Genomic DNA, 27428 nt, shown 5'->3' on the forward strand with positions numbered 1-27428 from the left:
GTTGGACCCTTGCTACCGGTCCAAAATGGGGGCCTTTTTTACACCCACTGAGAGGGAGGACAAACTGAACTAATATAGAGACATCCTATGTAGTCAGTTGGACTCTGCCTATCTGCGCCATCGTCCATCCTCTCGCAGGTCTGACCAAGGGGGCCCTCTGCGCTGACGTTCCACTGCCATGGCTGCTGGGGAGGGGTGGCAGAAGCAGTACCAGCTTCATCAGCATCAGCCTGAGTCTACAGTCGCTGATGAGTAGCTTTCTTCACCCGCATAGTGAAGAAGCTACTCACAAGCAGCAGCAGGTGCGGTATGCCAGACCGACAGGGGAATTATACGTGAGGTCTCGGTGTGAGCAATAGGTGGGCCGAGGTAAATACAGTTCTGGTTACTCACAGGTATGTCGTCCCTGGGCAGGCCTGCACAAGTGATGAGGAGAACGGCACAGGGATTCTCTGGGGCACACTCTGGTGTAAGGGACACTGGCCAGATGGTGGTTCGAGGTGCCCTTGATGGTCTGTATTAATGTGCCTATGGCAAGGTCCCTTGTAGTCGTGACGCCAGTACCTTTTATGGTGGTACAACCATTTACTGTAGTGTTAACTGAGGAATTGGAGACTGAGACAAGGATGGTGCAATCCAGTTTATAAATTTTACTGAGCGTTATTCCTGATAACGGTTACTTCCAAGTATAAAACGGTCTTTAGTACATCCAGATATGCAATATAGTCTCTCCTGCATACGAGGGTAGGATATTGTAAGTCCTCAGATAAAACAGGCTCTTTGTCTTTTATATATATGAAAGCTACTGATTCAGACTAGGCTTTTGAAGTATAAAAAGTCTTAGGCTGGTATTAACTCTCGACTTATTCTAACCTGAATTGAAGGTGTTTTTCAGAATCCTTGAACCTCTATTTCCAGCGCTTTTCTGACAGATGGCCTAACTGTCCTCAGGGTTTAAACTGGAGGTGTGGATGCCGTTTGCTATCCTTTGACTTGAATAAAATATACTAATCCCCTTAAATACTTGCTGTAGAAGCTTGTCACTGGTCACCCTAGAGGAGAGAGCTGAAGAAGTAGGTTTCTCACCTCTAGGTTGAATCTTGTGGGCTTTAACCCTAGACTGTGAAGCCATTAGGGAGAAAGCAGAGAGGCAGAAGGCCTCCCTCCAGCAGGCAGCTACACCATAGATGCCCCCAATCATGTGCCAGTAACAGGTGCCCCCATAGATGCCCCCAATCATGTGCCAGTAGTAGTATCTTATAAAAAAAATAAACACTTATACTTACCTCCATCAGGCTGGCAGCGATGCAGGCCTCTTCCAGCCTGTGTCCCGCGCTGTACGGCTCAGGTGGCGCGATGAAGTCATTGCGCCGCCTGCATCAGCCTCTGATAGGCTGCAGGCCTAGTGCCTGCAGTCTATCAGAGGAACGGGGAAGGGAGACGCCTCTCCCTCCCCTGCCCAGCCGCAGCACTTCCTGTCCTGAGGACGGCGATACAGATGACTATGGAGATGAGCACTTCCACAATGGAAGCACTTATGTACCTGTGCTCTGCTGCCCCCCCCCCCACGTCACCAGTCGTCAGCGGGTACTGGTATTGCCACCCACCGCCCCACTCTGTCACCGGGTCACTTTGTGATCTCCTGATGGTGCTTCTTCCATATCCACACTATGTCACCTTGCCAACCTGTGGTGTCCTGATGCTGCTGCTGCAGCCATATCCACACTATGTCACCTTGCCACTCTGTGGTATCCTCCTGATGCTGCTGCTGCCGCCAACTCCAGACTCTGTCATTGTGCCACTCGGTGGCCTTCTTCTTTTGTAAATTCTTTATTTTTCTTATTCGGTGGCCTTCTTCTGATGCTGCTGCTGCCCCCTCCAGACTCGGTCATTGTGCCACTCTGCGGCATCCTCATACTGCTGCCAACTCCATACTCTGTCATTGTGCCACTCGTTGGCCTTCTCCTGATGCTGCTGCTTCCACTTCCAGAGTAGGTCATTGTGCCACTCGGTGGCCTCCTCATACTGCTGCCAACTCCAGACTCGGTCATTGTGCCACTCGGTGGCTTTCTCCTGATGCTGCCAACTCAATACTCTGTCATTGTGCCACTCGGTGGCCTTCTCCTGATGCTGCTGCTGCCTCCACCTGCAGACTCAGTCATTGTGCCACTCGGTGGCCTCCTCATACTGCCTGTAGCTGGCCAGCTAAGACCTGTCCTAGGTTGCTAGTATAGCTTACATGTGTATACAGCTAGACCTGCCAATACAGTTCCTATGTTTATGTGTTAAAGACAAAAGCAGAGTTATTTACTGTGACATCATGTTTTGGATGCCATATAACTGTTATATATTTTGTGTTCACAGAAGCAGAAAAAGATAATATGCCTTTAAGATTCAAATTATTGTGTAAGGTAAGCTCAGTGACACAGCAAAAACAACAGAAAGCATAGTGTTAATCTGTTGTTGCTGGGTAGATGTCTAGACCAATCACAGCCAGGTTCTCACACAGCAAGAGTTTTCACCAATCACAGCCAGCCTCACACACAGCCTGTCTGGGAATAACCCCAGCTCCTGCTGCTAGAATCATTATTCACCAGAGACAGGAGTTGAAGAGACAATCACTCCACTGAGAGCTGTGTTTTTATGGAAGCAGGAGAGGCCAAAATAGGTATTTAAAACAGTTATATAAGGTTCCTGTTGTTAGTATTGTGATTGGAACTGTATACTGAACTAGATATATATGTGTTTACTTACAGCTCCACCAATTACAGCCATACCAGATCATACTCAACCAATCTGCAAACAGTCACTGCTAACTGCATACTGCAAGTGAACTATTAGTTAGACCTCAGATATAGCGCTCAAAGAGATCATAAAGTGCTTAAATAACTTAAAGTGAGAGTACAGATACTGAAGAGAGAAATATATCCACCATTTTATGTTGAATGACAAGATTGAGCAGTTGAACCACGATCTTAATCATACCGCCATTTTGTGATATCTTTTCAACATGTGTTATCTACATTGACTATCTGCTGCGGAGGCGGCAGTGTTATATGTTATAAGTTAATAAAGAGGTTATTTCAAGCATTTGGTGTGCTCTTTAAACCTACTGTTTCCACAAAACGGCACTAGAGGAATTACAGGGTAATAGACAGTCTGGTTAGACTAAAAGTCAGAGATATCAAAATTCTTCTAATGCCACAGCGCAAAAGGCACTTCATAGTGCTGTGCCTGCCACACTGCCGCTGCACCTGCCACACTTATCTCACACTGCCGCTGCACCCGCTGCACCTGCCACACTTATCCTGATGCTGCCAACTCCATACTCTGTCATTGTGACACGGCCGAATCAAATTTTTGAGAAATTCGCTCATCTCTAGTCATCATCAATACTGAACTCTCATAAAACCTCTTTAATACTCCAAAATTCATGACCATCATGTCTTTGGATCGAGCAAAGATTTCACATTCTTTTTTACCTGGGAGGTACTTCTACCCCTCAATATTATCACAAAGCTGAAAATACCCTCATCTCTGGCTGTAAGGCAGCTGAATGCAGCAGGAGCTCTCCCCCGCTGCTCTATAATAGACCAGAATCATTAAACCCTCCCCTTGCCGAAGCCCGTACACTTCACCACTGCATCATTGCCATTAGGTCCATATTACTTCCCTATAGCTCAATTGCTATCAGATCCAATGTAAACACCTAAATGTAAGGCTGGGGCTCCAGAGCGACATAATGCATGAAATGAGGCACAAATGTGCTCACAACTCACCATTGTAGGAGTCGTGAGGAGGTAAACCAATATAATTTGCGATTTAAACAAAAAAACAACAGTGTTCTAAATTTTTGTGATTGTGAGACTGTGGAGGAATGACCTCACATGATGTGCCTGCTTGTGCAAATGTGTTACTCCTTCGAACAGAAGAACCGGCTACTGACAGTTGAAGGATGGAACTGAGCATGTGCGACCACCTCAGCGATGTTACACCTGGTGGCCTATCTTCAGGATGAGTTATCTCTATCTGATTGGAGGGGGTCTCATTGAGCAGCTGTTTCAGAGTACCTTCAGCCCCGGAATTTCATGCTAAAACTACGCAGCTCCATCCATCATGTAGAGGTTGGAGCTGGTAACTGCTACACAATGGAGAGAGTGGTGTACCTACTGCGGAATGGCTTGTCAGAGGGAATGCGGCATGTCAGATCCCCACTGAGCAGATCGTGATGGCCTCAATCTGAGAATAGGTCATCTCTAGTAAAATCCTGGACAACCCCTGAAAGGGGTTTCAGTGTATACATTTTAGGTCGAATCCCCTTTAAGAGCTTTAAAATCCCTTTTTGTACATACTAGATCAGTGGTGGAGAACCTATGGCACTGGTGCCAGAGGCGGCACTCAGAGCCCTGTCTGTGAGCACCCGCACCCTGGAAAAAGTCTAAGGCATACCAATATTCCTTAGATTTTACATTCATCAGCGCAGGGCGCACTATGTACAGCACAAACAGCGCACTAAATGTAGGCAGGTTATTATAGCTAAATGATAAAGTACATAGAAGATGTACTATATTGGACTGTAGTATTCAGGGTAAATTGCTGTGTTGGCACTTTGCGATAAATAAGTGGGTTTTTGGTTGAAGTTTGGCACTCGGTCTCTAAAAGGTTCGCCATCACTGTACTAGATGGTGCCTACATACAGAACCTGCTAACTGAGACCATTTAGACCTCCCCAATGAGCTATATATTGAGAAATGTGCTTCATTCACGTTCTATGGGACTTCCAGAAAAAGCTGAGCCTTGAGGTTTTCACGCTTGTGGAACTCCTATAGAAGTGAATAGGGAGCATGCAGTGGATGTGTGGTACACTCTCCTTTGCTTTGGAGGCCTCCTTTTACAGATAAGTGCGGGTATAAGAGGTGGCACCTACACCTATCGGTGCGATATGGCACCAACATGTGAGATGGGCCAACACCTAGGAGTTTTCCCACAATACAAACCTATCCCCTGTCCACAGGATAGGTGCTAAGTATCTGATTGGTGGGGGTTCAACCAATGATCACCAGAAAGGCGGCCCGTTTTCCAGACTGAACAGAACGACAGGTCGAGTATGCCGCTGCAGTCACTTTCCAGAAAAAGCTGAGCAATGAGTCCCATAGAGAAGGAAGGGAGCAGCAGAGCGCATGTTACTCCTGTCATTCCATTCATTGGGAGAAATGGGACCCCAATCATCAAATACTTCTCCCCTTTAAGATGGTCCAAAGAAATAAATGTCACACAGTAGTTGGTGATGGGGGGGGGGGGGGGGGCTGTTACAGTATTTTCTTTGGTATGCCTTGGGTGGAGTCCTAAGCAGCTGCCTCTGTTGCCTAACCCTTGACCTGGTAAACAAAGTGAATCATGTACAGACGTAGCAGAGTTTACCGTCACATTTGGTGAGTTCTCACATCTAGTTAATGCTTTATGACTGTGATTGTTAACACTGCTACATCTGTAGGGCTATGCTTTTAGTGGGTAGGTTTTGTGTTTACTATCCCCCCCCCCCCCCCCCCCCCGATGTAAACATTGAGAAACCAATAGCCACCAATTGTTCTTTACATCTTACATTTATTTTTTCATTGCATTTGATAATAAATACATTGCATCGAACTCCTGTTACATATAAAAGTATAAATATATAAATACAAAAAATTTAAAAAATATTGTCTGAGAATTTGCAATGTACATTGCTACCTAATACCCGCACTTTACCAGTGCTACTTTTATTTGACTTCTTCATTTTCTAAATTTTGCTCCATCCATTAAACACAATAGATAAACATCCTGGTATGGGGACTTCTCTTTATGCCGGAGCTGGATCCTCTCCTCTCTATTGCTGCTCTTGGGTGACGGCTCGTACGCAGGTGCAGCCCACAGTCACGATCTTTCTCTCCAGCGTGAAGACGGGGACGCACCCCTTCATCTCACGGTGAAGGACCAGGATCTCTTGTCTAATGGGGACAGAATTTAATTCGTTGTCCACTTTGCCCTCGGCGTCTATGCATCCGGAAAGTTCACACTTGGCCTCGGCAATAACCACAGGGTGTCGGTGGATGTTTTTGTCATAGCTGTGGACAAAAAGAAAAAATAAATAAATACATGGAGATATTGATTCAACTTTAACTAAAGCTCCTATGGAACAAACCTTAACGTCAGAGTTCAATGTACCATGCAGCTCGTTGGGCCCCCTGGAGAGATGGGGCTAGAACACACTGAATGGGGCCAACTCATGCCAAGCACTATCTTGGCCTGTCCCTCTCTCATGCTGTAATGGGGTATGAGGCACCAGAGCAGCCCTGGTGGGCTCCCCCTGTCTGGGGCTGCATCCCTGGGTGAGCGGCTCTTGAGCCGCCCCCCAGCGCCGTTACAGGGGGGCCAGGAGGTGGAGGTCCTTCTAAAATATGGCAGAGCAGGCATCTGCTTACCCTGATGGCTGGTTCCTGCTCTGCCAGTAAATTACTGGAGGAGAGGAGGCGGGCGGCAAAGGAGGCTGTTCTAGCAGCTCCCCACTCCTCCCTCGTGCGCCCTCTGTGATGCCGGAATATGACGTCATTCCGGCCCCGGCATACTAAACGGCGCGCTGGAGGACTGAGGAGCTGCACCACACTGGAGTGTTTAAGTGTTTGACTGAGTATTTATGTCAGTGAGAGAGTGTATGTATGTCTATCTGTCTGTCAGTAAATGTATATGTGTCTGTCATTGAGTGTTTGTGTGTATATGTCAGTGAGTGAGTGTATGTCAGTGAGTGTGGATGTCTGTCGGTCAGTAAGTGTGTGTATGTTTGTCAGTGAGTGTCTGTGTGAGAGTATATGTGTGTGTTTGTCAGTGAGTGAGTGTCTGTCAGTGAGTTTCTCAGTGTGTGTGTTTCAGTGGGTATGTGTATGTCTGTCAGTGAATGTGTGTCTATCAGTGAGTGTTTGAATGAGTGTATGTGTACGTCATTCAGTGAGTGTCTGAGTACTTGTCTGTCTGTCAGTGTGTGTGTCTGTCAGCAGTGATGGCTAGTTCGCATTGTTCGCCCGCGAACATATGCGGGCTGCCATCTTTTTTCACAAGTCTGGCGAGACACAGGTAAGCCCTTATCTGTGCTTATGCCGCGAGCCGGTCTGAAAACAAATGCGGTCACCGGGAGCAGGCAGTTCCGACAACAGCCCGATGAAGGCCCCGGTGGCTGTTCTCGGAACTGCCTGCTCCTGCTGACCGCACTTGTTTTCAGACCGGCTCGCGCACAGGTAAGGGCTTACCTGTGCCTCGCTGGACTTGTGAAAAAAGATGGCAGCCCGCATATGTTCGCGGGCGAACAATGCGAACTAGCCATCACTGCTGACAGTAAGTGAGTGACATGAGAGGTGGGCAAAATGGATCTTTGCCTAGGGAGGCAAAAATCCTTGCATCGGCCCTGCACCAGAGACCGCGTTTATTATATCTATGCCTACCCTGATAGCTCCGCCTATGTAGTGAGCTCCGCCTACTTGTTTACAGGAACTACACCCTTAGAAGGGTTTGAAAGTGTCAACCATTGCAGTAAACCCAACATTTGCTCAGGACGGTTGTCACCTCCCTTCCCCCACAAATTAGTAAAGGGCAAGAAGACTTTACTGCATCACATAGGAAATGTGAACATGGTGTACAGTGCAAAGCATGATGGTCATTTTCTTCACATTATCCACATTGCCATGAATCCTGGAGCATGATGGGATCTGTGCAACTTTCTTCTATTACTCTATCCTTTATATGCAATTTTGCAGCTATTTGCATTACTTCCGTTTAGTTTACTATTTACAAGGCAGGGGCGGGGCTTCCAGGAGTTGCTCTGGGGCGGTATGAATCCCAGTCACGCCCCTGCTTAGTGCAATGTTAATCCATGGTTGCTGATTTCGTTCATGAATAATCAATATTTGATTAGATAGGCAAATGTACATTACCTGTACTCCCATGGAGAGGTGGAGCGCTTCCTCACATCACCACTCAGGAGAGGCGAGTCCTGTCCACTCATATTTAGGCTGACTTTCACCGTAGGTGGGAATTTAGTGGCAGGTGGACATCCTTTATGACGATGAAGATCCAGGCATTGGACAGACATCAAAGTGGTGACTCCAAGGAGAAGCAGCACCGCTGTGAACTGAATGTGAGAAGACGATTAGATGACAATATAGACAATATATTTATCCCATTTACTGCCAGTGTGCGGAACATAAAAAGCTCAACCACAAGACATGCAGAAAATAACAAAGATTAGCCTAAAGAATAATAATTTACATACATAGATACAGACAGAAAGATAAGAGATAGATAAATAGATATTAGATAGATAGATAGATAGATAGATAGATAGATAGATAGATAGATAGATAGATAGAAGAAACAAAAAAAGTGGAGAGCAGCACACAGACGGTAAATGTGGGTGCAAAACAAATTCTCCAAAAGACCAACGACCAAGGTCTTGTTAAACAATCTTGAGAAAAAAAGAAATGTAGCCTTCCTTTTTTCTCTAGATAGATAGATTATAGATAAATAGATAGATATTAGATAGATATATAAATAATAGATAGATAGATAGATAAATAGATAGAAAGATAGATATGAGATAGGTAGATAGATAGATAGATAGATAGATAGATAGATAGATAGATAAAACAGACAGACAGATAGATACAGACAATAGATTTAGTTACAAAAATTACAATTCTCTGTTGACCAGCTAAAAAGAAAAAAAAATCAAATACTGTCTAAATGTATTATGTTGAATAATATGAAAATGATGCATGGAATAATAGATAAAATGAAATTATATAAAGTACTAAAAAATCAGAAATCTAAGCAGTGCATAATGGAAATAATATATAATAACTAAAATAAAAAACAAAATATAGAAAAAAATCTTAATATGTAACACAATCATAATGAAAAGTTAAAATAAATAATATCTATTAAAATAAAGTATATAACATAAAATAAACAATAAATCCTAATAAAGTAAAGGAAGAGGTCATTGTCGGTGCTGTCTGTGGCGGTGGGTCCGCTTCTCACCTTGCAGGTTCCTGTCAGGATGTCCATGGTTCTGCTGCTGTTTGATCTCTGGCTGCTTTCTAGTCTTGAGCAGGTGATTGCTGTGATGTGCTGAGGTCTAGACCCGGCATTATATAGAGAGCACGCCTTCCATATCTGGTTCAGCCTGTGGTTTCAGGTTCTTGTCAAGTAGGAAAATCTTAGCTGATAAATCATAGAGAGCGATAGGCTTCCTGAGCTGGAATCTGCTGATAGTTGCCCCGTCAGGGAGTCCGGGGTGAAGAATTCAGTAACAGATTTGCATATTAATAGACAATACGTCACAGTGGAAGTGGGTCGTGGTTTTCTCCAATGAGTCTTCTGATTTTTATCTCGCTTTATAACAGGTGCTTCTATGTTTCCCCATTTCTCAATTTTTCTATATCAACATATAGAAAAAATACAAAAATTCCAGATTTGAAAATTCGCAGAAAGATTTAATTGGAATAAATAATCAGGCTACCAGTACAGAGATAATACACACAGTGATGTCACAGTACAGAGATAATACACACAGTGATGTCACAGTACAGAGATAATAAACACAGTGATGTCACAGTACAGAGATAATAAACACAGTGATGTCACAGTACAGAGATAATACACACAGTGATGTCACAGTACAGAGATAATACACACAGTGATGTCACAGTACAGAGATAATACACACAGTGATGTCACAGTACAGGGATAATACACACAGTGATGTCACAGTACAGAGATAATAAACACAGTGATGTCACAGTACAGGGATAATAAACACAGTGATATCACAGTACAGAGATAATAAACACAGTGATGTCACAGTACAGAGATAATAAACACAGTGATGTCATAGTACAGATATAATACACACAGTGATGTCACAGAACAGGAATAATAAACACAGTGATGTCACAGTACAGGGATAATAAACACAGTGATGTCACAGTACAGAGATAATAAATACAGTGATGTCACAGTACAGAGATAATAAACACAGTGATGTCACAGTACAGGGATAATAAACACAGTGATGTCACAGTACAGAGATAATAAATACAGTGATGTCACAGTACAGAGATAATAAACACAGTGATGTCACAGTACAGAGATAATACACACAGTGATGTCACAGTACAGAGATAATAAACACAGTGATGTCACAGAACAGGAATAATAAACACAGTGATGTCACAGTACAGGGAAAATAAATACAGTGATGTCACAGTACAGGGATAATAAACACAGTGATGTCACAGTACAGGGATAATAAACACAGTGATGTCACTGTACAGTGATAATAAACACAGTGATGTCACAGTACAGGGATAATAAACACAGTGATGTCACAGTACAGGGAAATAAATACAGTGATGTCACAGTACAGGGATAATAAACACAGTGATGTCACTGTACAGTGATAATAAACACAGTGATGTCACAGTACAGGGATAATAAACACAGTGATGTCACAGTACAGGGATAATAAACACAGTGATGTCACTGTACAGTGATAATAAACACAGTGATGTCACAGTACAGGGATAATAAACACAGTGATGTCACAGTACAGGGAAAATAAATACAGTGATGTCACAGTACAGAGATAATAAACACAGTGATGTCACAGTACATAGATAATAAACACAGTGATGTCACAGTACAGGGATAATAAACACAGTGATGTCACAGTACAGAGATAATAAACACAGTGATGTCACAGTACAGGGATAATAAACACAGTGATGTCACAGTACAGGGATAATAAACACAGTGATGTCACAGTACATGGATAATAAACACAGTGATGTCACAGTACAAGGATAATAAACACAGTGATGTCACAGTACAGAGATAATAAACACAGTGATGTCACAGTACAGGGATAATAAACACAGTGATGTCACAGTACAGGGAAAATAAATACAGTGATGTCACAGTACAGGGATAATAAACACAGTGATGTCACAGTACAGGGATAATAAACACAGTGATGTCACAGTACAGAGATAATAAACACAGTGATGTCACAGAACAGGGATAATAAACACAGTGATGTCACAGTACAGAGATAATAAACACAGTGATGTCACAGTGCAGGGATAATAAACACAGTGATGTCACAGTACAGAAATAATAAACACAGTGATGTCACAGTGCAGGGATAATAAACACAGTGATGTCACAGTACAGGGATAATAAATACAGTGATGTCACAGTACAGAGATAATAAACACAGTGATGTCACAGTACAGGGATAATAAATACAGTGATGTCACAGTACAGAGATAATAAACACAGTGATGTCACAGTACAGGGATAATAAACACAGTGATGTCACAGTACAGGGAAAATAAATACAGTGATGTCACAGTACAGAGATAATAAACACAGTGATGTCACAGTACAGGGATAACAAACACAGTGATGTCACAGTGCAGGGATAATAAACACAGTGATGTCACAGTACAGGGATAACAAACACAGTGATGTCACAGTACAGGGATAATAAACACAGCAATGTCACAGTGCAGGGATAATAAACACAGTGATGTCACAGTACAGAGATAACAAACACAGTGATGTCACAGTACAGGGATAATAAACACAGTGATGTCACAGTACAGGGATAACAAACACAGTGATGTCACAGTACAGGGATAATAAACACAGCAATGTCACAGTGCAGGGATAATAAACACAGTGATGTCACAGTACAGAGATAACAAACACAGTGATGTCACAGTACAGGGATAATAAACACAGTGATGTCACAGTGCAGGGATAATAAACACAGTGATGTCACAGTACAGGGATAACAAACACAGTGATGTCACAGTACAGGGATAATAAACACAGTGATGTCACAGTACAGGGATAATAAATACAGTGATGTCACAGAACAGAGATAATAAAATGAAAGTTGTCACAGTACAGGGATAATAAATACAGTGATGTCACAGAACAGAGATAATAAAATGAAAGTTGTCACAGTACAGAGATAGTAAACACAGTGATGTGCAATACAATGACATAGCATTACAACAATTAACCCTTTGCAAATGCTTTACTGACATCAAGAAGAGAATTGCTTTGGCAAAGAAACCAGTGGAAATCTGTAATGTGGTCTGATGTGTCAAAATTTGAGATTTTTGGTTCCAACTGCCATGTCTTTGTGAGACTCAAAAAAGGAGGAATCATGGAGGAGGAGGTGTGTTGGTGTGGGGGGGGGGGGGGGGGGGCTTTGCAGACAACACTTTTGGTGAGTTTGGCTTCCTTCACACAGTGGGGTTTGTTGCCAAAAACTTCTGCTACAGAAAATCAGTTCTGGGTTTGCAGAAACCCGTGTGCTCGCTGCCAAAACAATCCTATTCAGATAAATGGAACTAATTCAGTCACAGAAGTTTTCTGCAATAAAATTTGTGGAATGTGCAGGAACTCTTTTCAAAATTCAAGGCACACTTAACCAGCGTGGCTATCATAGTATTCTGCAGAGATATGACGTTCCATCTGGTTTGAAGTTAGTGGGACCATGATTTGTTTTTCACCAGGTTGATGATCCCAAACACACCTCCAGGCTATGTAAGGGCTATGTAAAAGGTAGATGGTCCGAGGTCAAGTCAGTCAGTGAAGGGTCAGAATCCAGTAAACAGGCAGAAAGTCAGTACACAGGCAGACAACAGAACATACATCTTTGTGGGATCCTAGCGTGCTAGGAAACCTATTGCTCAGGCACCTACCCCCAGTTGTAGATTAGGGTGTAGATTAGCATGCGCACCCTAAAGCCAAAGGAAGAGAGGCCAAGATAACAAGTAGGTTGCAAGCTGCAAGGATAAACAGAGTGAGCCTGGTGGCCAGACCTGCTGGGAAGGAGAGATTGGGAGGCAGGTTGCTGTAATTACACTGACACACTGAATAAGGGCTCATGCACACAAACATATTTTTTGTCTGCATTTTTTGCAGGTCGGATGCGTAGCCATTCACTTCAACAGGGCCGCAAAAGATGCAGACAGCACACTGTATGGTGTCTGCAACCATATGTCCGTTCTGTGGCTCCGCAAATATATATAACAGGTCCTATTGTTGGTCACATTACGAACAAGGATAGGACTTTTCTATTGTGGGCTAAACGGAAAAATGCGCAAAGCACGCGGCCAGTATCCATGTTTTCTCGATCTGCTTTTACTGTCAATGCAAATGTTATAGTAAATGCTATACATGCTTATTACTTATACATATTATTTGTATTCTTGTAGTTTTACCAAACAATCAATCAATCGTATATATAATCCATCAGTCACATATGTACCTGTTGACCAATAAACAAGTTAGACTACAAAGAACAGTCCTCTTATTTGGAAGACAGGGATGGTTTATGCTGAATGTCAGACTGCACACTGTGTGGACGTGTATGAAGACAGAACACATGTCTACCACCAAGTGCCGATGCTATTTCTGCAGCATGGCGTTCATCATCAGAGGTTCCAGTGGAGATTCCATCACTGATAAAACATTGATAGTCTATCCTAAGCCTATGTCAATTTCTACTGTATGGTAAAGCAGGTGACAAAAATATATTTAATAGCCTCTTGTAAAATCTTGAAAGATTCATGTTGAACTCCCTGTAGCATAAAAGGGACTGCAGTCATATGTTGGGACTGAGTGACATTGCTGTACAGCGGAGCTGCTGACTTCCACCTGTAAAGTTTTGCTTGAGTTCAGGCTGTAGATGTGGCTATAACTGTCAGGCTGTATTGTGTACGGCAAAATGGGGTCAAAGTATAAAATCTAGGTTGAGTGACTGTAAGCTTAGCCTAGGTTTCTGAGACATGAACCAGACGAACGTGGAGGACCACATGTCATCAATCTGTGTAATAAACAAGGGGTGATAGGGGTTCTCCACCAGACAATCCCCACAATCAAAAGCTGATCAGCGAGTGTCCTGCCGCTGGGATCCACAGCTATGGCTTTAATCTGCGATGCCAACTGGAAGCAACTGTTTAATACCCCTACAGCACCCCCACAGTTGAAATGAAGAATTACATAGTCCTCATTGAAGTCAGTGGGTTGACCATGTAATGAATGGACATACCGGGTCCTCCAGAGTTGCTCTTCATTCCAACCCATAAGTGAGTATACTGAGAGTGGGACTTTATTAAATGAGTTGTTTCTTGAAGATAAACCTCTGTCCATATATGTTTTAAGGCATATTTACGTCAAATTGGGGGATCCCTGCACAGGATAGTCCTGGATGAGGCCAAACTGGTGGACCCAAGCTGACTACATACTGCATAGATAGCCATTCAATTGCTGTCAATTAAAATAAGATTTCCAGAGGTTCTACGAATATGGTGTCACTGGCATAGGAAGAGGTCGTAGTTCTGACTACCTGCTCTTTTCAAACAGATGATTGGCGGGGGCGCCGGAGGCTTGGACCCCCACAGATCAGAAATTGTTGACCTGTCCTGAGGATAGAACATGATCAATACTGAACTCCCATAAAACCTCTTTAATACTCCAAAATTCACGACCATCATGTCTCTGGATCGAGCAAAGATTTTGCTATTTTTTTTACCTGGGAGGTACTTTTTCTCCTCAATATTATCACAAAGCTGAAAAAACCTCATCTCTGGCTGTGAGGCAGCAGAATGCAGCAGGAGCTCTCCCCCGCTGCTCTATAGAAGACCAGAATCATTAAACCCGCCCCTTGCATTAAGCCCGTACACTTCACCACTGCATCATTGCCATTAGGTCCATATTACTTCCCTACAGCTCAATTGCAATCAGATCCACTGTAAAAACCTAACTGTAAAGCTGGTGCTCCACAGCGACATAATGCATGAAAAGAGGCGCAAATGTGCTCACAACTCACCATTGGAGGAGTCGTGAGGAGGGAAAAAAATATAATTTGCGATTTAAACAAAAAAACAACAGTGTTGGAGGTTTTTGTGAATGTGAGACTTTGGTGGAATGACCTCACATGATGTGATTGCTTGTGCAAATATGTCACACCTTCGAACAGAAGAACAGGCTAGTGATGGCCGAACATCGGCCAGGACGGTTCGCGAATGCAATCAAATGTTTGCGAACCGCAAGTTCGCGGTGGGCCCCATTCACTTTAATGGCAGGCAAACCTGAAAAACCTTCAGCTCATATTTGCAGCCACCAAATACTTAGCAGAAGTGCACAAATAGTCCCACAACATGGACAGTGGCATACTAGAGGGGGATCAATGGCAAAATTTCCCACAAAAAATATTTTAATCATGGGCAATTTTAAGGCGTCTTAAAGGGAAGTTATCTGAAACGTGACCTGTTGGAGTCTAGAAATTGTGCGGGCCTTAAAAATTAGGCATTCACCTGAAAGAAAAGAAATTGTGATTATGTGGCTGGAGGTACATTATGTGTTCACTGAATAACAATTTTACTTTAGCCCACTTTTTTTTTTCACTTTTTTGGGGGGCAACTGGTATATCAGCAAAAGAAATTATTTGTTCCAATGGCATTTGTCACTATCTGTAGCTGTGGTAACGCAGCAAAACCGCAAACAAACGCTGCACTACCCAAATGCATTATATAGAATGTATATTATTGGTATATCACACCTCTGCTTCAATCAGTTTTTTGGGGGGCGACTGGTATATCACACCAGTAGAAATTATTTGTTCCAATAGCGTTTGTCCCTCTATATAGCTGCAGTATCGCAGCAGAACCCCACACAACTGCTGCACAATACAAATGCACTATTATATACTCTCTATATTAGAAAGTATATTATAAGTATATCGTACCCCTCTGTGTATAACACCTATCGATAGAAAACCTATACCAGTCCTTAAAAGGACCTTTGTGGCCCTATTAGTTAGCGTTTGGTGTCCCTAACAGCCTGTCCCTGCTCCACACAGCAACCTCTCCCTACACTGGCAAAAGACAGAAGGTAAAATGGCGGCCAGATCAGGTTAATTTATAAGGTAGGGGGTGAGTCCATGTGCTGAAACGTCTCAATTGGCTGTCCTGTACCACCTGATGGATGTGTCATGGGTCAAAGTTCTTCACAATGTAAATGAATATGGCGCCGGCGAACATCAACAAACGAGCAAAGTTTGCTGTGAAACGACCGCCGGGCGAACCGCAAGAACCGGCTACTGGCAATTGAAGGATGAAACTGAGCATGTGCGACCACCTCAACGATGTTACACATGGTGGCCTATCTTCAGGATGAGTTATCTCTATCTGATTGGAGGTGGTCTAACATCCTGCACCCCCATTGAGCAGCGGTTTCAGCCCTGGAATTTGATGCTAGAACACAACACAACGCACTTCATCCATCATGTAGAGGTTGGAGATGGTAACTGCTACACAATGGACAGAGTGTGCCTACTGCGGAATGGCTTGTCAGAGGGAATGCGGCATGTCAGATCCACACTGAGCAGATCATGGTCATTACTAGTAAAATCCTAGCCAACCCCCCCCCCCCCCCAATATCTGCATGCTAGCTTCTATCTGTACTGCAAGGATAATCCTACCCCTGCCCTCTCAAGGCCCCCCCCCCCTTCCCTCTCAAGGCCCCCCCTTCCCGTTATTCATTTTCTTTAATACTCCACAGTTAACACACTAACTTCCGAAGGATTTATCTTTTCCTCTAAAAGTGGGCACAAGTCCAGCAGATCTGTACATGCCCAACCTCATTGTAAAGGATACTTAACCAAATACAGTATGTGATTAAAACGACTGTAAACTGAGCAATATAAACAGCAACAACATTAAATACCAAGATAGAAACAGATAAACTTGAAGTCTAGAAGCATGAAAACTTTCTGTGATCTGTAACTGCACCCCTTGCCAATCACAGGGTTATTGGTCATCGGCAACTCATTGGTTTCTTATAACCTAGCCGTTGGTGGGTGCTTCAAATTGTGCTGGGAGTTCCCGCTTTAAGAAGACAGAGAGAGCTGCTTCATTCATTGTCTGGACACAGAGTTTGTTAAAAGGGGAATTTTGTTGCATAGTGTCCATAATGAATATGACAGATGGCCCATGTGAGTCTTTAGTGAAACTGTACCCAAATTAGTGCCCAGTGACAGGATCCCATTATCATTATCAGAAAGATGTAGGTCATGAGTGGTATGATTTTCCTTCAATTAATTTGGTGGGTATGGTGATGTCCCTACCCCATTGGAAGCAGAGTAAGTTGTGCCCAGGAGTGTAGCAACAGAGGCCCAAAGTGGGGTTGGCCCATCTCACACATTGGTGGCATATCGCTAGGATATTCCAGCAATGTCACCTAGTGGCGATAAGTATCTGATTGGTGGGGTTCACCCACTGATCAAGAGAATGGGGGTCCCATTTTCAGATTGAATAAAACAACAGGTTGAGTTTGTCAGCTGCCGCTCCATTCACTTTCTATGGGACTTCTAGAAGAAGCTGAGCCTTGAGGTTTTCACGCTTGTGGAACTCCTATAGAAGTGAATAGGGAGCAGGCAGTGGATGTGTGGTACACTCTCCTTTGCTTTGGAGGCCTCCTTCTACAGAGGAGTGCGGGTATAAGAGGTGACACCTGCACCTATCAGACATTGGTGCGATATGGCACCAACATGTGAGATGGGCCAACACCTAGGAGTTTTCCCACAATACAAACCTGTCCCCTGTCCACAGGATAGGTGCTAAGTATCTGATTGGTGGGGGTTGAACCAATAATTAACCGGAATGGCGGCCCGTTTTCCAGACTGAACAGAACGACAGGTCGAGTATGCCGCTGCAGTCACTTTCCAGAAAAAGCTGAGCAATGAGTCCCATAGAGAAGGAAGGGAGCAGCAGAGTCCATGTTACTCCTGTCATTCCATTCATTGGCAGAAATGGGACCCCAATCAATCAAATACTTCTCCCCTTTAAGATGGCCCAAAGAAATAAATGTCACACGGTAGTTGGTGATGGGGGGGTGGCTGTTACAGTATTTTCTTTGGTATGCCTTGGGTGGAGCCTTAAGCAGCTGCCTCTGTTGCCTAACCCTTGACCTGGTAAACAAAGTGAATCATGTACAGACGTAGCAGAGATTACCGTCACATTTGGTGAGTTCTCACATCTAGTTAACGTGTCATGACTGTGATTGTTAACACTGCTACATCTGTAGGGCTATGCTTTTAGTGGGTAGGCTTTGTGTTTACTATCCCCCCGACGTAAACATTGAGAAACCAATAGCCACCAATTGTTCTTTACGTCTTACATTTATTTTTTCATTGCATTTGAGAATAAATACATTGCATCGAACTCCTGTTACATATAAAAGTATAAATATATAAATACAAAAAATGTAAAAAATATTGTCTGAGAATTTGCAATGTACATTGCTACCTAATACCCGCACTTTACCAGTGCTACTTTTGCTTGACTTCTTCATTTTTCTAAATTTTGCTCCATCCATTAAACACAATAGATAAACATCCTGGTATGGGGACTTCTCTTTATGCCGGAGCTGGATCCTCTCCTCTCTATTGCTGCTCTTGGATGACGGGTCGTACGCAGGTGCATCCCACGGTCACGATCTTTCTCTCCAGCGTGAAGACGGGGACGCACCCCTTCATCTCACGGTGAAGGACCAGGATCTCTTGTCTGATGGGGACGGAATTTAAGTTGTTGTCCACTTTGCCCTCGGCGTCTATGCATCCGGAAAGTTCACACTTGGCCTCGGCAATAACCACAGGGTGTCGGTGGATGTTTTTGTCATAGCTGTGGACAAAATGAAAATTGTTATAAATATCTAATACATGGAGATATTGATTCAACGTTGACTACAGCTCCTATGGACCAAACCTTAATGTCAGAGTTCAATGTACCATGCGGCTAGAACACACTGAATGGGGCCAACTCATGCCAGGCACTATCTTGGCCTGTCCCTCTCTCATGCTGTAAGGGGTAGGAGGCACCATAGACCCTGAACCACACCTTCTATTATTATATCTATGCCCACAGTGTGGCACTACCCTGATAGCTCCACCTATCTAGCGAGCGTCGCCTACTTTTTTACAGGGACTACGCCCTTGGTAGGATTTGAAAGTGTCAACCATTGCAGTAAACCCAACATTTGCTCAGGACGGTTGCCACCTCCCACCCCCCACAAATTAGTAAAGGGCAAGTAGACTTTACTGCATCACATAGAAAATGAGAACATGGTGTACAGTGCAAAGCATGATGGTCATTTTCTTCACATTATCCATATTGCCATGAATCCTGGAGCATGATGGGACCTGTGCAACGTTCTTCTATTACTCTATCCTTTATATGCAATTTTGCAACTATTTCCATTACTTCAGTTAAGCTTACTATTAACAAGGCAGGGGCGGGGCTTCCAGGAATTGCTCTGGGGCGGCATGAATCCTATTAACGCCCCTGCTTAGTGCAATGTTAATCCATGGTTGCTGATTTCATTTATGAATAATCAATATTTGATTATATAGGCAAATGTACATTACCTGTACTCCCATGGAGAGGTGGAGCGCTTCCTCACATCACCACTCAGGAGAGGCGAGTCCTGTCCACTCATATTTAGGCTGACTTTCACCGTAGGTGGGAATTTAGTGGCAGGTGGACATCCTTTATGACGATGAAGATCCAGGCATTGGACAGACATCAAAGTGGTGACTCCAAGGAGCAGCAGCACCGCTGTGAACTGAATGTGAGAAGACGATTAGATGACAATATAGACAATATATTTATCCCATTTACTGCCAGTGTGCGGAACATAAAAAGCTCAACCACAAGACATGCAGAAAATAACAAAGATTAGCCTAAAGAATAATAATTTACATACATAGATACAGACAGAAAGATAAGAGATAGATAAATAAATATTAGATAGATAGATATTAGATTGATGGATAGATATATAGATAGATACTGTAGATAGATATGAGATAGATAGATAGATACAGACAATAGATTTAGTTACAAAAATTACAATTCTCTGTTGACAAGCTAAAAAGAAAAAAAATCAAATACTGTCTAAATGTATTCTAAATTATGTTGAATAATATAACATTATGAAAATGATGCATGAAATAATAGATAAAATGAAATTATATAAAGTAATAAACAATACGAAATCTAAGCAGTGCATAATGGAAATAATACATAATAGCTAAAATAAAAAACTAAATATAGAAAACAAAATATTAATACGTAACACAATCATAAAGAAAAGTTTAAATAAATAATATCTATTAAAATAAAGTATATAACATAAAATAAATCCTAATAAAGTAAAGGAAGAGGTCATTGTCGGTGCTGTCTGTGGCGGTGGGTCCGCTTCTCACCTTGCAGGTTCCTGTCAGGATGTCCATGGTTCTGCTGCTGTTTGATCTCTGGCTGCTTTCTAGTCTTGAGCAGGTGATTGCTGTGATGTGCTGAGGTCTAGACCCGGCATTATATAGAGAGCACGCCTTCCATATCTGGTTCAGCCTGTGGTTTCAGGTTCTTGTCAAGTAGGAAAATCTTAGCTGATAAATCATAGAGAGCGATAGGCTTCCTGAGCTGGAATCTGCTGATAGTTGCCCCGTCAGGGAGTCCGGGGTGAAGAATTCAGTAACAGATTTGCATATTAATAGACAATACGTCACAGTGGAAGTGGGTCGTGGTTTTCTCCAATGAGTCTTCTGATTTTTATCTCGCTTTACATCAGGTGCTTCTATGTATCTCCATTTCTGATACTAGCATTTGACTTTTCATTCTCTGCATTTTATCAACATATAGAAAAAAGACCAAAATTCCGGATTTAAAAATTTGCTGAAAGATTTGATTGCAATAAATAATCAGGCTACCAGTACAGGGATAATACACACAGTGATGTCACAGTACAGGGATAATACACACAGTGATGTCACAGTACAGGGATAATACACACAGTGATGTCACAGTACAGGGATAATAAACACAGTGATGTCACAGTACAGGGATAATACACACAGTGATGTCACAGTACAGAGATAATAAGCACAGTGATGTCACAGCACAGGGATAATAGACACAGTGATGTCACAGTACAGAGATAATAAGCACAGTGATGTCACAGCACAGGGATAATAAACACAGTGATGTCACAGCACAGGGATAATAAACACAGTGATGTCACAGTACAGAGATAATAAACACAGTGATGTCACAGTACAGGGATAATAACCACAGTGATGTCACAGTACAGAGATAATAAACACAGTGATGTCACAGTACAGAGATAATAAACGCAGTGATGTCACAGTACAGAGATAATAAACACAGTGATGTCACAGTACAGAGATAATAAACACAGTGATGTCACAGTACAGAGATAATAAGCACAGTGATGTCACAGTACAGAGATAATAAGCACAGTGATGTCACAGTACAGGGATAATAAACACAGTGATGTCACAGTACAGGGATAATAAACACAGTGATGTCACAGTACAGAGATAATAAACACAGTGATGTCACAGTACAGAGATAATAAACACAGTGATGTCACAGTACAGAGATAATAAACACAGTGATGTCACAGTACAGGGATAATAAACACAGTGATGTCACAGTACAGGGATAATAAACACAGTGATGTCACAGTACAGAGATAATAAACACAGTGATGTCACAGTACAGGGATAATAAACACAGTGATGTCACAGTACAGAGATAATAAACGCAGTGATGTCACAGTACAGAGATAATAAACACAGTGATGTCACAGTACAGAGATAATAAACACAGTGATGTCACAGTACAGAGATAATAAGCACAGTGATGTCACAGTACAGAGATAATAAGCACAGTGATGTCACAGTACAGGGATAATAAACACAGTGATGTCACAGTACAGGGATAATAAACACAGTGATGTCACAGTACAGGGATAATAAACACAGTGATGTCACAGTACAGAGATAATAAACACAGTGATGTCACAGTACAGGGATAATAAACACAGTGATGTCACAGTACAGAGATAATAAACACAGTGATGTCACAGTACAGAGATAATAAACAGTGTGATTTACAATACAATGACATAGCATTACAACAATTAACCCTTTGCAGTAGTCCCTTTGGGGTATTCCAAATGCTTAACTGACATTAAGAAGAGAATTGCTTTGGCCAAAAAAAACTGTGGAAATCTGTCATGTGGTCAAGTGAGTCAAAATTTGAGATTTTTTGTTCCAACCGCCATGTCTTTGTGAGACTCAAAAAAGGTGAGTGGATGGTTACTACAAGTGTGGTTTCCACTGTGAAGCATGGAGGAGGAGGTGTGTTGGGGGGGGGGGGGGCTTTGCAGACAACACTTTTGATGAGTTTGGCTTCCTACACACAGCGGGGTTTGTTGCCAAAAGATTCTACAACAGAAAATCAGTTCCAGCCATCTAAATTGGGTTTGCAGAAACCCGTGTGCTCGCTGCCAAAACAATCCTATTCAGATCAATGGAACTAATTCAGTCACAGAAGTTTTCTGCAATGAAATTTGTGGAATGTGCAGAAACTCTTTTCAAAATTCAAGGCACACTTAACCAGTGTGGCTATTATAGTCTTCTGCAGAGATGTAAAGTCCCATCTGGCCTGAAGTTAGTGGGACCATCATTTGTTTTTCACCAGGTTGATGATCCCAAACACACCTCCAGGCTATGCAAGGGCTATGTAAAAGGTAGATGGTTCGAGGTCAAGTCAGTCAGTGAAGGGTCAGAATCCAGTAAACAGGCAGAAAGTCAGTACACAGGCAGACAACAGAACATACATCTTTGTGGGATACTAGCATGCTAGGAAACCTATTGCTCAGGCACCTACCCCCAGTTGTAGATTAGGGTGTAGATTAGCATGCGCACCCTAAAGCCAAAGGAAGAGAGGCCAAGATAACAAGTAGGTTGCAAGCTGCAAGGATACACAGAGTGAGCCTGGTGGCCAGACCTGCTGGGAAGGAGAGATTGGGAGGCAGGTTGCTGTAATTACACTGACCCACTGAATAAGGGCTCATGCACACAAACATATTTTTTGTCTGCATTTTTTGCAGGTCGGATGCGGAGCCATTCACTTCAACAGGGCCGCAAAAGATGCAGACAGCACACTGTATGGTGTCTGCAACCATATGTCCGTTCTGTGGATCCGTAAATATATATATATGACAAGTTGTTGGCCACATTATGAATAAGGATAGGGCTGTTCTATTACGGGTTAGATGGAAAAATGTGCAAAGCACACGGCCAGTATCCATGTTTTCTGGATCTGCAATTTTCCAGACCGCAAAACAGGCAACAGTCGTGCGAATGAGCCCTAAAGGTAATGTTCATTTTTGCTGTCAGTGAATGCCATAAATGCTAAACCCATAGAACAAAAGCAGAATTGTATTTTTTTCTAATTCCACCCCCAATAATTATTTTTTCCCGCTTCAATTTAGTACATTGTATGGAATATTAAATAACATGATAACTTTATTCTCTGGTTCACTGCAATTACCGCAATACCAAATACATTAAAAAAATTTAGGTTTTACCACTTTTGCACAATAAAAAAAAAAAAAATTTTGCATCACCACTTCCCATAACCTTTTTAATTTTCTTTCTACAGAGCTGTAGGACAACTAATAGTTTTTCATTGGAATCAATATTGGGAAAAGAACGTTTTTTTATCTCTTTTTATTCCGTTTTTAGTGTCTGATAAGCAACAAAACAGCAATTCTGGCTTTTGTTTTTTAAAAGCATTCACCATAAGTTACTAATTATGTAAAAATTGTGTACAGCAGGTCATTGCGGATGCATATATAATAATGCACACATATACAGTAGTTACATACACATAAACATAGCGAAATGTACATACAAACGTCCCTCTCGTTACCTTCTTTCTTGGCTTGACATGTCCCAAGAGGTATGGTGGGAGATGACCAGCCTTCAATAAAAAACACTATTTGAAAATACTTTTTCGGGAGATGCTTATGCTGTATGTGTCTATAGGAGATCACCCAGAGCTTCTCCTGTGGATTGTATTTTGTGATATTGTCCTTAACTTGCATTGTGAGGAAATTTGCCGAAAGATAATGTTGGATACATGTTATTCTGCCCAGCTGGGTTAGAGAATCATTACAGAGCACGTCTGCCTTAGTCTTGGTATTTCTGAAGTGTTTAGTGTGGTTATAGCACCATCTAGCGCTGTTAAGTTGTATTACACTTTGTTTTTCCTGTTACGAATACTACTGCATTGTGGGTGGTGCACTGCATTGTGGGAGTGCAAAGCATTCTGGGAAAGAGAAGTCTCCAGGACACAGTACAGAGCTGTCTTATGCATGTCTCCTTCTCAAACTCCACCATCCTTGTAAAAGCATATCTGGTAAGAGATCTGTCTTTGTTTCAGGGACATCATGTTATGCAGAGCTGTTCATTTAGTTGTTATTGTTACTCAGTGAGTTGTTACTACTATTAGCTAGACATGCAATCCTATGTATAGGCAGCCATTTTACCATGTGCTTTCACTGTCAATACAAATGTTATAGTACATCCTATACATGCTTATTACTTATATATGTTATTTGTATTCTTGTCATTTTACTAAACAATCCTGTTTTACCAATCAATCAATCAATCGTATATAAACAATCAATCACATATATACGACCTGTTTATCAATAAACAAGTTAGACTACAAAGAACAGTCCTCTTTTTGGAAGACAGGAATGGTTTATGCTGAATGTCAGACTGCACACTTAGTGAACGTGTATGAAGACAGAACAGTAAACCAAATGCTAGTCAACAGAGATAGTGGATCTGACTATATGGAGCCGTCATCACACACGCGGTCCTGCGTACAAGGTTTCAGCGGCTGCCATATAGTCACAAGAAGTGAGAGTGCAGCTCCCAGCATATACAGCATGATCCAGACCGTGCTGAAGTCCGCTTCTACATAGACTCTACACAGAAACATTAAGCAGCCTGCAAACAGGCACACAATGTCCACTAGCCAGGCATCATCATTCAGGACCAGGTCACAAGCAAGCTGCTCTAGCAAGTCCTCAATAAAAGAAATTGCTGCTCTCGCCCGTGTAGAAGCTGAGGCAGCAAAAGTAAGGTCTTCCTTCGCCACACAAGAGATGTAACTAAAGCTAAGGCAAGCAGATCAAGAAACAAAGAGAGCCTGCCTGCAAGCATCAATGGAAAAGTTGAGAGTACGCCTGCAAGCATCACTGGAAGAAGAAAGAGTACGCTGCCAAGCGTCAATGGAAAAGGAGAGAGTACACCTACAAGTGTCACTGGAAAAACTTGCCGCAGAGAAAGAAGCGGCAGCTGCAGTAGCCAAAGCACAGTTCCTAGAAGCCTTGGAGTTCGCCGAATCTGAAAAACACAGCCAAGTACTTGGGCCAGACCTAGATGAACAAGATCCAACACAGCATGTCTCAGAATACGTCCATCAGCATCCCAAGACAGATGACGACTATGATCCAGTATATCAGTCAGCTTATACAGAGTGCCAAAGATCCTACCTTGAATCGCAGAACCTCGAGCAGAATGGTATGCGACAAAACGATGCTGACCACAACTACCGCCCTACAGAATGAAAGCTACAACCTTCACTTTGACTTAAAGGGACAACCTTCGCATCAGAATGATATTATACAGACTGCCCTAAGCCAGAAACCCCTAAAAGGTAGGGTGATACACCACACACGCAGCATAACAACAGCACACCGGGTAGTATTGGCGCTAACCAGGCTGCCATAGACTTCACAAAGTTCTTTGCAAAATGGGAACTGGTTACCAAAGGACTTTAAAGTTCACTGATCGCCCCGAGAACTACAGGGCATGGCGAGCCTGCTTCCAGAACGCTATAAGGGACTCAAAGCCTCTCAAATGTATGTATACTAATGCCAGAAGCCTGACTAATAAAACTGGTGAACTGGAATTAGTGATGTGTGAGGAGGACTATGTCATAGTGGGAATAACTGAGACATGGCTGGTTGATAGTACAGGGTTACAGTCTGTTTAGAAAGGATCGTCAAAACCGGAGAGGGGGAGGGGTCTGCCTTTATGTAAAGTCCGGTCTAAAGACCACACTCCGTGAAGATATAAGTGAGGGACATGAACATGTGGAGTCACTGTGGGTAGAGATACATGGCGCTAAAAACAATAATAAATTACTAATAGGAGTTTACTATAAACCACCTAATATACCAGAGTCCACAGAAAATCTACTACTAAACGAGATAGACGAGGCGGCAAATCATAATGAGGTGGTTATTATGGGGGACTTCAACTACCCAGATATAGACTGGGAAACTGAAACTTGTATATCTCATAAAGGAAACAGGTTCTTGGCAATAACCAAAGACAATTACCTCTCCCAACTGGTTCAGGACCCGACTAGAGGGACGGCCATACTGGACTTAGTATTAACCAATAGGCATGACAGAACAACAGACGTGCAGGTTGGGGGACACCTGGGAAATAGTGACCACAAAGTAATAACCTTCCAATTATCATTCAAAAGAGCGTTTCTACAGGGAGGAACAAAAATACCAAACTTCAAAAAAGCTGAATTTAGCCAACTAAGAGAGGCCATAGGCCTAACTAACTGTGACAAAGTCCTCACAAATAAAAATACAGCCACAAAATGGGATATCTTTAAAAGCATCCTAAAATCTCATTGTGAAAGGTACATACCGTATGGGAATAAAAGGTTAAGGAACAAAAAGAAACCAATGTGGATAAACAGAACTGTAAAGAAAGCAATAAATAACAAAAAGAAAGCATATAAAACACTAAAACAGGAAGGTAGCACGGAAACACTGAAAAACTATAAGGAAAAAAATAGAACATGTAAAAAACAAATAAAAGCGGCCAAACTAGAGACTGAGAGATTAATTGCCAAAGAGAGTAAAACTAACCCTAAAATGTTCTTCAATTATATAAATGTTAAAAAGTATAAATCTGAAGGTGTCGGCCCGTTAAAGAGTAATGAGGGGGGAGTCGCAGAGAGCGACGAGGAGAAAGCAAAGCTGTTAAATATTTTTTTCTCCAATGTATTCACTGAGGAAAATAAACTGTCAGATGAAATGCCAAATGTTGAAATAAATTCCCCATTAAAAGTGTCCTGTCTGACCCAGGAAGAAGTACAACAGCGACTTAAAAAGATTAAAATAGACAAATCGCCAGGACCGGATGGCATACACCCCCGTATCCTAAGGGAATTAAGTAATGTCATAGCCAGACCCTTATTTCTGATATTTGCAGATTCTATATTGACAGGGAATGTCCCACAGGATTGGCGCATGGCAAATGTGGTGCCAATATTCAAAAAGGGTCCAAAAACAGAGCCTGGAAACTATAGGCCGGTAAGTTTAACATCTGTTGTGGGTAAACTGTT

General features: G+C 42.4%; 2 protein-coding genes across 2 annotated transcripts; both read right to left on the bottom strand.

Annotated features, from left to right (window-relative positions):
- Positions 1 to 5866: 5866 nt before the first annotated feature.
- LOC122945470 (interleukin-17A-like) lies at positions 5867 to 9178 on the bottom strand. The gene is made up of 3 exons (XM_044304538.1): positions 9067 to 9178; positions 7962 to 8158; positions 5867 to 6104 (listed from the first exon to the last, which is right to left on the bottom strand). The coding sequence occupies exons 1-3, from the start codon at positions 9091 to 9093 to the stop codon at positions 5867 to 5869; spliced, it is 462 nt and encodes a 153-aa protein (XP_044160473.1). The 5' UTR covers positions 9094 to 9178.
- Positions 9179 to 18403: 9225 nt separating this feature from the next.
- Positions 18404 to 20401, bottom strand: LOC122945471 (interleukin-17A-like). The gene is made up of 3 exons (XM_044304539.1): positions 20375 to 20401; positions 19535 to 19731; positions 18404 to 18791 (listed from the first exon to the last, which is right to left on the bottom strand). Exons 1-3 carry the CDS (start codon positions 20399 to 20401, stop codon positions 18554 to 18556), a joined length of 462 nt encoding a protein of 153 aa, XP_044160474.1. The 3' UTR covers positions 18404 to 18553.
- Between the last annotated feature and the right edge of the window lie 7027 nt (positions 20402 to 27428).

Source organism: Bufo gargarizans, chromosome 8 (genome assembly GCF_014858855.1).
Source record: "Bufo gargarizans isolate SCDJY-AF-19 chromosome 8, ASM1485885v1, whole genome shotgun sequence".
NCBI classification, from domain to species: domain Eukaryota; kingdom Metazoa; phylum Chordata; class Amphibia; order Anura; family Bufonidae; genus Bufo; species Bufo gargarizans.